General features: G+C 35.0%; 1 protein-coding gene across 1 annotated transcript in view; it reads left to right on the forward strand.

Moving 5' to 3' along the window:
* The first annotated feature begins 3,802 nt into the window (after positions 1-3,802).
* The window catches only part of LOC106468846, a 78,107-nt gene continuing 71,592 nt past the window's right edge, over positions 3,803-10,317 (forward strand). Inside the window, exons 1-2 of the mRNA XM_022397204.1 lie at positions 3,803-6,010; positions 6,328-6,581. Of these exons, the coding sequence (XP_022252912.1) occupies positions 4,175-6,010; positions 6,328-6,581 (2,090 nt within the window). The 5' untranslated portion in view covers positions 3,803-4,174. The remainder of the gene's footprint in view (positions 6,011-6,327; positions 6,582-10,317) is intronic.

Consider the following 10,317-nt stretch of genomic DNA (forward strand, 5'->3'; position numbering starts at 1 on the left):
CCTACTGTTCACTTAACTCAATTATCTATCTGCCCTGGCTTCTTTGTCAGGCTTATATATCTAAAAAAAGAGGGTATTTAGATCACAGTCGAGCTGGCAGGTGAATTCATGATCCTTTGAGAAACTCCAGCGCGCATGCCCCCAGCGTTGCGTGACTTCCAATGTCGTAACAAATGTATTTTTGTCAGTTTACACGTATGTTAGCGACATTTTCCAAGAAGTAATAGAAAACAAATATGGTAGTTACCTCATTTTTTCTCCTAACATATTTGGTCATCATAGGTTGTTGGCAGCTTTGGTCATCATATGCTGTTTCACTTCCTTTGGGTTCCTTTATAGCTTCATCGCTTGCATAATCTTTTACCATGTGGTATAATAATCCATCACAAGTTTATTTATGTACTATTAATGTTGATTCTAGATTTATAATTTAGTTCTAAATATGTGTACATTAACACAAAATATGGGGCTTAAAAGATCGTTATCGTTTTCTCAGAATCGGCTCACCTCTCTTTCATATCAGATATCACTATTGGCCTGGGAAAATGCCAGAGGTCCTTCCTTGGACCAAAGGGTAAAATTTATTGCTAATGTCGAGAGAGAGAGAGAGTGTGAGCAGGATAAGAAATTCAAGGTTATTCAGGCTAACAACTGGGTTTCATGATAGTCCAGGGCTGATCCCAGAAGTGTGTGCGTGTGTGTCTTTTTACATTTAATAAAGTTTGTCATTATGTATTACATATTGTGTTCGTTTAGTCTCTTTGTCATTCCTGGACTTAAACTAAGCTGGTATTAAGTCAGCATTGTTCTGTGATAAACATATCTTCCACACCCACAAAAGGTTGAGAACAGCTCAATTTGATAAAAAACTAAATAAAAATGATCTAATCTATTTACATTCGCCTTTCGTTTTGCCTTCAGCTTCAGAATATATTCCTTCAGTTTAGGTCAGACTTTATGACACTCCACACTGAATGAACCTCTTTGAGGCATATTTTCAATTGAATAACAGTCTGTGTATGCTATAAAGGCGCGGGCGCAAGATTGAGCAAAGTGTTTTTCATTTGAGGTATAATGGGAAATGTCATAAGGTGCTCTCTCGTAATTCATGCCTCCTTTTGAAGTCAGTAATATTTACATAAATAAACTTCCGGTGCTGGAGAATGGAGCGACAGAACATCTCCAATTATTCAATCGCTTTCCATAGGCTCGCGCCCGCCCTTTCAACTAAATTATTATACAACATAGTTAGAGCAGTTGCTTGTTAATGAATATTGATGTGGACTCAAATTAAGGCTGAGACAGCGTTCAGAATACAAGTTTCACATTCACTGCTTGCATCAGTGAAATCAAGTGAACACTGAGTTATTTTCACATCACTTTATTCATCTTGTATTATATTTTAATCTCTAATAGTCTAGTACTTTGCCCATGAAAGCATAATAAGATGTTACATCTCAAAACGTGCCGTCATATACAATGTTGTTTAGGATAATCATCAATAAACCACCAATTTAATAGGTGTGTCTAAAATCTTAGTTTTAACTTGGTTAAGATTTTATTATGTAACGCTTAAAGACACCTCCTTGCCCCCCCTCCCCAAAGCGTTACATGATATTTGAACGGCCCATATACTTATTATTAATTGCAATCTGAGGTTTATTCTGCCATCTGCTGGTTGTAGTCATCAGCACGTGTGCGTGTGTGTGTAAAAACAAACAACATAATAAAATTGAAACTCAAAACCACGCCTCCGCTACCATTCCTTGCAGTAGTCCTTAAGTCAAAGGATAATTCCTGTGGTCATGGCACCCATATGGGTAATCTCTTAAGATCGGGTATCCCGGAACTTTGCTCTCCCACAATGCAATGTCCTCATAGCAACTGAGGCGAAGAGGTAAACAAATAGCGCGACGAATGGGAAATTTCGTTCATTCTGTACACTTGCCCGCTGTCTATACTCGTATTTGTAACAACTATTTGTGTTTGTGATGTACTTTTGTTGTTCCAAACCTGCAAATATGGTAAAGAATTGTTACGTATTCAATTGCACAAATAACAAGTTGAAAATACCTGAACTTTCCTCTAGCTCGCCTTAATAGCATAAAGTAAAAATTTGTGGGATTCTATTCCTAGCCTAGAATAGTCTTAAGAAATTTGTCGATAATTGTTTTAATTGGTAGTTTACTTTTTAGTGCTCGTTTCCCCACAAAAACAAGCTACTGAAAAGGAGAGAAGTGTTTTGTGGCTGAATGCTATCAACAGAGGAACATAGGAAAGCTGTGTATTCAGCTCATTTTATATCATGTAAATGTGGTCTTCCGATTTTTTTCTAACACAATGTAATTGTACACGTCTGGGTACTGCACATTGGGCCATTCTGTCGGGTCGTTGATTCACGAGTCGGCAGAGTGCTGGTAGGGACAAGAATCAAGCCCAATTAATTGTAACCATACTCGATATTTCGTTAATGTCTCCACATATTCATAAGACATTGCAATTAATAATTTGACAATCACATAATAATTTATGAACGATAATTGAAAAATTTGCACAGCAGCTTCAGCAGTAACACGTGTATAAGGTAGACCTATATAAATTGCGTATACGCAGCTATATTCGCTTTCCTATTGTTTGCCCCTTTGTCAAGATGGCGATCGTGTTACCAGGCAAAATCACATAACTGTGACGTCACGCCGACCTCAAGGCCATCTATCAGGCAAACTCCAAACGCCGATAAAAAACTTGCCAGTAACTAAGGGGAAACAATTAAGGGTTAGGAGTTGAGTGCTTGAACCCACAATGTCTGAACTTGAACTATCTTTCGCTGTTTGCACCCAGTTGTGGAAAGGCAGTAACCCTTAATATTTAGAAATAACTTTAATGTAGAATTCTACAGCGTAAAACTCCCAACCTCCACCCTTTTATTTGATATTATAAAAGATGTTAACCAAAATAAGAGACCCTTTCCGTTCAAGCATAAACCGGGTGAGCTGGGACAAGCCCAGCTACCTGAAGTTGGTCTTTCCGCCCCGGTATACTGAACTAATCTAAAAGTGACAATTACCTACTTGCCCCCAGTGACACAGCGGTATGTCTGCGGACTTACAACGCTAGAAACCGGGTTTCGATACCCGTGGTGGGCAGAGCACAGATAGCCCTTGTGTAGCTTTGTGCATAATTAAAAACAGACATTACCTACTTAAACCAATTAACTAACGCCCTCTAAACTTTCCATAATATATTCTCCGGGAACGAGAGCTTAACCCTTAATGTAGTTTCATATTTATTATTAAAAAAAGTAGAAAAAATTAATAAGCCAGTCCTAATAACCATTATTTTTCAGTTTATTTTTGAATAAGTTAATATTATGCATAATAAGTGTGTATGTGTGTTATGATAGTTTTTGTGTTTCCTTTTGTCTATTTTGTCAAAATCAACCTAATATCATTGCATTTAAAAATAATCCAAGTTCTACAATCCATCAGTTTTCTACAAGTATTGTCAAGATTCCAACACTAAGAATAGTTAAATACGCTTTTAAGACAAAGGGCATGAACTTTATTGTTTGTAGTTATTCGAGTATTTCAAGATAGTGTGTAAGATCCAATGATATTGCTGTTATTTCACGTATATACATACTAAAATACTGATGCGCAGTTTATTACCAAAGAGGTTTCATCAATTCATCGCCAAAAATTTCTTAAGTCAGCATTTTTCGCTTTGAGTTTGTCAAATTAAATATCATTTATATCTATACCCATATTTAATGATTTTCTTTTTTCCCCATCTGTCTCAAGGGTACGTCACTCGGAAAACTGAAGCGCATTTCAAGAATCAAGCCTGTGCCATCATTTACAAGTAAAAAAACCAAGACGGAAAAACAAGTGGTTCTCGTTTATAATTATCGTGAAAACGTTTTTCCCTTCTGCTACCTGTCATGATCGTTCAAAGCGCATCGTAATCATTATTATGCCTATGCAATATTTTTAATAAAAAATAAAATTATAACATACCATTTCTAATATTTTAAGGGCCAGGGAAAAATTAATATTTTTTATCTGGTCTGACGAATGGATATTAATGTAGACAAATACCAGTTTTAAGTTAAAGTTTCATAAGAAACAGAAGCAATCCACGCCGAAGTTGGAACTATCGTCGTCATTTAATCACTATGTTTAACTCGCGTTCAGGAAAACTTATCGTCGTGGATGTATATAATGATGAAGATAATATGAAACGTACAACAATATCTAAAAAAACAAATGTTTCTGAACATGAGAATGCTCACTTCGACTGTCCAGCGAATAAAAACAACAATCAATTTTTCTGTGATGAGAATGAAACCTTTGATGAAGTGGATAATCAAAAATCTGTCCCTTTGCCGACTCTTGTAAAACCTGGTGGCTGCAATGGTTTTGTGACCGTAGTTAACGTAAATGACAATATTTGTACAGTGATGGGAGGAGAAAGTGAAGCAAGTCAAGGAAGTACAGAACTTACAGAAGATATTCACAGTCGAGGAAACTTTGTAACAGTTCTACAAGTGAACAGTGATGATAATGAGAGATTTAAACATGATTCCAACATAGAAGAAGTCACAATTTATCGCCTACCGGAGGAGAAGCTGGGGATGGCTTTGAAGTTTGAAGGAGGAGTGGATGTCACAAATAATGTATCTAAGGTACATATACAGTCTCTCAGTGAGGGTACCCCAGCTGCAAGAGCTGTCTGTACTATCAAGCCTTTACAAGCGGGCGATGAAATACTCATGATCCAGGGAAAAGAAGTTTCAAAACTTACTCGGTTTGACTGTATAACTATGCTTCGAGAGGCCACAGATTCAGTGAAACTTTTAGTAAATCACCATTTTCCTAATGAAGTTCATTACAAACAGAAAAACGCCACGGCTCTAACGCAAAAGTTGGAGAACAATAGAGTAAAATCAAAAAATATCAGACCTGAGAAAGAAAGGATGAGAGGTCCTGCACCTCCTGTTCCACCAAGAAAAGTAAACAGATGTTCCAGAGTTTTCGGATTCATCCAAAACAAACAAGACTGTCACGAAGAAGACTCACACAGACAAGTTACTTTAGCAGAGCGACATAGAGAAGCTCCTCACAGGTATTTTCAAAATATGAACAATCAAGCTAATAAACCACCTGACATAAACAACTCAGTGAATCGAAGACATTTTTCAAAGAACAAAAATCAAATGAATAGGAGTATTACAGTAAGCGACGACATTACAGGAGAGTGGATCTTTGATAAATATAAGAAAATAAATCAATCTGCGACACCGTGTTCTTCAAACAAGAAGACAGTTGGGGATTCTACTGGAAATAGTTTTCAGGAAAAGGACGAAAAAAAAATCCATCAACATTTTGATTTAAAACAAGTTCTAATTCCTTTCGAAAAATTAGAACGAGAGTTGGATGAAGGTGATTTTAGTGAGACAAAAAATGAACAACACCATGATTTCTCGAAATATGGCTTTACGTGCAAAAAGGATCTAGAAATAAATGAGAACATTCCAATTGATCCTCCCGTATCATTTCAAGACCAGGTAATGACAGGGCACATAGAGCCAAGGGTCAGTCTAGAATCCAATGTGGACTTAATAGGTTCTCCAAAGTTATTAGAACCTTTTAACCTTTCAACTAATGAAAAAAGCCAGAATATAAAAAAGAATGAACTATACAATATTAGAGAAGAAAATTTATCAGAATGTAGTAAGAAAATGGATGAACACGGTATCTATAAGGATCAAAACAAATCATTTCAGCCAACCAGTTCCACTACACGAGAAGAAACTAATCAAAATATTTGCATCAATGTGACACAAAATGTAGATTCCAGCTCAGGTATGCCGGAAAACCACAATGATCAAGATATAATTATTTCTAATTGTACAGGACAGTCCGACGTAGTTCAAATGAGTGATAATTCAGAAGCTAAAAACAGCATGACAAAAGAAATTAAAAAACTCGATTCCGAAGAAAAAAATTTATAAAACCCCCTGTTTTCCCAAGAAGGATAAAAATGCCACTGACACTTGGGTCTTCAAACGTAGTAAAAGATAAGAAATTAGGGGAGACTAAATCCTTTTTTGAAGTAGTCAGGAAATCGTTCCCATTTGCTTTTCAACACAAAAACGTTTTTACTCCTAACCAACTTGAGTCAAAAGCCTTTCCTGAGGTTTCTAAAAGCTCTGGTCAATGGCACGCTAACAGCTTGAAGTCAGAAAATGGGAAATGTGATTTGTTATCTAAGGTGAAAACTTCTAAGAAGGTAGGAATATATCAAAACTCTACTGATGTAATCCAGATTGTAAAAAGAAAAGATGGGTCAATAAGTGCTATGAAATACAGTTCAAGTGAAAGTAAAAAAGCAGGATACCAGAATGTCGAGGTTACAAACCAAGATTCAGTTGTTTTTAAGAAAAGTGCTGGATTTCAACAGGCTTTCAGTACCACTACTGTTTCTGGAGCACATAGAAAAAGACATTCATCCGAAGACCTCTACAGTTCTGCAGATGCCTTAAATAAGAATGCCCAGCATAGATCAGACGAAATGGTCAGGTGAGAAACGTTTAGTGTTTTCAGTTAATGCCATGTACACTTGGTTTCTTTCAACAATAATTATTTTGACCATTTACAGTGACCAATTATCTTTTTCCGTTTTTATAAACAAACATTAGCAATATCTTTGTCATTAAACAATGGCGAGTTATCTTTTCTTTGTCCGTTATCATTATTTAATATAAAACTTTGTTTATGCTGATACTTTTTTTCACAACAAGCCAAATATCTTAACAAACAACACCACATAAGGTGGCAGACAAAAAATCTAAAACTGAATAGTGTAGGATAGTCTGCTTTAGAACTTATATTTAAAAAAAATCGTATCTCCGTCAATAGGGGAAGCATTGGCATAGTGGTTATTGCTTTGAACTCGTATTAGGAAGGTTGCGAGTTCCAGGCTGACTTATGACATGTTGTTGTGGTGTTGAACAAGACACTTTACCCCAATTGTTTCACCCCTATTCGATTGTATAACGGGTACTGGCGGATAAATGAGTTAACGTGCGATGTACTAGCATCCAGTACATGAAGAATAATTTCACCATTCTCATCCACTTGCCTTAAAATCGGAATTCAGCATCGGCTTCTATGTTCCTTTTCTTCATGGGACAGATTTAACCATCATCGACGTAAAAATATTTATATTGCTTCAAGAAGTCTCTTAATAACAGAAAATTTTTTAAAATTTGTCTTTTTACTAAATCGTATGTATTTTTAAAATCCAATATTTAAGAAATAGACGCTTTATTGAATTTTGTACATTGTTCATTAAACAAACTTGTTGCTTCTCAATGTAACACTGGAGGGCGCTAAATTTAGGCCGCTTTACTAATGATTAAGCTTCGTATACTTTCCTTGCATGTAAAGATTTGTTTCCTTTCATAATAACGAGTTCACAAGATTGTGTTGATATCGCAATAGAAGAAGGTTTCAATAGGTAGCAAGTTAGTCAGCAACATTATCTAATCTTTGTGTTGTCGTCTGGATAACGATGAAAAACGTGTTGAATCATAAAAATGTATCCTGAATTATACAAAAGTAATAACCATAAGTGACAATGTGATAATTTTGGTTAATTTTTGTTATTATATATTACTTCATAGCCAAATAACACTATTCAAATGGTTTCTAATTTTTAGCGCACTGCTCACAAAATTAACAGCTCTTAGGAACGAGGGGATGCAAAGTAATTCACATACATTACGACAACAGTATTCTTTAGATAAAAGTACATGTTGGAAAAAAGACAGAGTATGTGTTCTGTCAACGTGCAATAGTTTCCATAACACTGTACAATAATACCAATATAAGATATTGACGAATATAAAACCTGTCATTTCATATGCTTCATTTTTATTATTTATTCTAAATTTAGGATGGCATACATTTGCAGGAAAAATATTTCATTTCTTAAACCAAAGGCTTGGAGATACTTCATAATAATAAAGCCTTCTTATGGTACCCAACTTTTTGCGTTTGAGAAAGGCTGTAATTTGAATGGGCAAATAGATATCAAACTAATTACTACATATCCATTTCCAAAACATAAATAATTATTTTTAAATACTAAGTCAACCAGTGGCTGCGGTAAGTCCGAGAGTTAATTATAACGCTAAAATTGGGATTGCAATACTCGTGGTTGGCACAGCACAAATAGCCCATTATATAGTTTAGCGCTTAGCAACAAATAAACACAAACATTTCTGGTGCTAGTTTGTGGTTTTTAGATTCTTGTAATGTTTTAGTCCTTTTTAAAAACAAAACAAACCGAACTGGTATTGCTGGCATGTTAAAAATTATTACTCTAATTCTTTTCCAAGTCATTATATGTACTGAAGAGCTGAAAATGTGTGTGTGTGTGTGTGTGTAAAAACCAAAACGGAGATGTCTTTTATAGGATTCTATTTCTAGCCTAAGAAAAATGTCATTTGCCAGTCCTTATAATTATCTATTAACTCATTATAGAAAATATCTCTGGTCATAACACACAAAATCGTTGAGGATATTTCATCTATCAACCATCATCCAAAAAAATGTCAAAGTAGGTAGTCGCTACGAAGATCAAATTACTTATTAATTAGAGGTTAGGATATAAGTGCTTTGACCCACAACAGTAAGTTGTGGGAAGGCAGTCAATCCTAATATTTTGATATAAAATTTAAAGACAATTGTTAAAATAGCCTTATAATAGAAATAAACCACCCTATATTTCTATGTCTCCCAACCTCCATCCTTTAAATAATTATTACAAAATGATAGTAATGGGAAGTATAAACTCTTACCTTGATAGTTTTCGGTAATAATTAATTAAACACCAACCCTCCCTCTTTACAAAACTTGTTCAAGTATAAGCTGGGACAAACCTAATTACTGTACCTGAAATTGGTCTTTCCAGCCCACTATACTGAACAAGTCACGAAATAATATTTTAAGGCTACTAATTTATAAACTTTGGTTGACCTTGATTAACTAGCATTATCTTCGTTATCTCAAATACGTAATATTTATATATATATATATATATAAAAGGCTAGATATTTATAAACTTTGGTTGACCTTCATTAAAACTAGCGTCCTCTTTATGTTCTTAAAAAGGTAATTATTACATTTATAAAAAATATATTTTAGCATGTTGCAATATTTACTATAAAAAGTGTATTTTGTATATTTTTCAAGCTTTATATCCATTCTTTCTAGATTTAGTTTCCAGAAACTGAACATTACCTGTGAAAGAAGGATTGTTATTACGAATAGTTAAATTTATTTTTAGTTGTAAGATACTTATTCCTTTTAATAGGATACACGGGACTACACTACTTGGGGTAAGTAGACTAAAGATGGGAAAACTAAAATCTCTTCTTTTAATTTTATCAAAAATGATCAACTGCACTCTGCCTTCCATGAAAATAATAGCTAAATCTAAACAATGAGTACAGTTATTGCTATTGTTACTTCTTTGTAACGTGCATTCTTTTGGATATATTTGAGTAGAATCAAAGCTTATATTATTGATAGAAATTAAATAATTTGCGTTTGGACCATGTTTGATATATGGAATACCTTCAGCGATTTTGGGTGCTATGACCATAGACATTTTCCCTTACGAGTTAATAAATAACGACAAGGACTGGCAATGTTTCCTTATTTGAGGTTAGAATCTCATAATAGATATCTCGGTTTGGGTTTTTGTACTAATTTCCATCATTTTTATGTAATACTGATCTGATCAACTATATACACAGCGTGGTCACAAGTAAACAGACACCACCTTTTCAGAAAAAATTAAAATTTTCAGTCATATTCACATGAATTGATATATTTATAATTTAATTAATATCTAGTAGATCTTCTTTGGGGCATCGCGAGAATCATCTCGTCAATTTTAGATTGTGGGATTTTCGCCCACTCTTGCTTCAAAACTTGGAGTAGATCACTCTTCGAAGTTGGTTTTTTTGGTTGTTTCTTAACTTGCCGGTCGAGTATGGCTCAGAGGTTTTTCGATGGGGTTCATGTCAGGAGATTGGCTCAGCCAGGGCAACTTCTGGATACCATTTTCTTCCTGCCACTTTTGGGTGTTTCTAACAGCGTGACACGGTGCTCCATCTTCCTGGAACAACGTTGTGTTCTTGTCCACGAAACCGGAGGAATAAAGTGGCAAGAGTCCTTCCTCCAATATTTCGACGTATTTCGTAAAATTTATGTTGCCAACGCACTCCACTAAGCTCGATCTCCC

The sequence above is a fragment of the Limulus polyphemus genome, unplaced genomic scaffold, assembly GCF_000517525.1.
Source record: "Limulus polyphemus unplaced genomic scaffold, Limulus_polyphemus-2.1.2 Scaffold3188, whole genome shotgun sequence".
Lineage (NCBI taxonomy): Eukaryota > Metazoa > Arthropoda > Merostomata > Xiphosura > Limulidae > Limulus > Limulus polyphemus.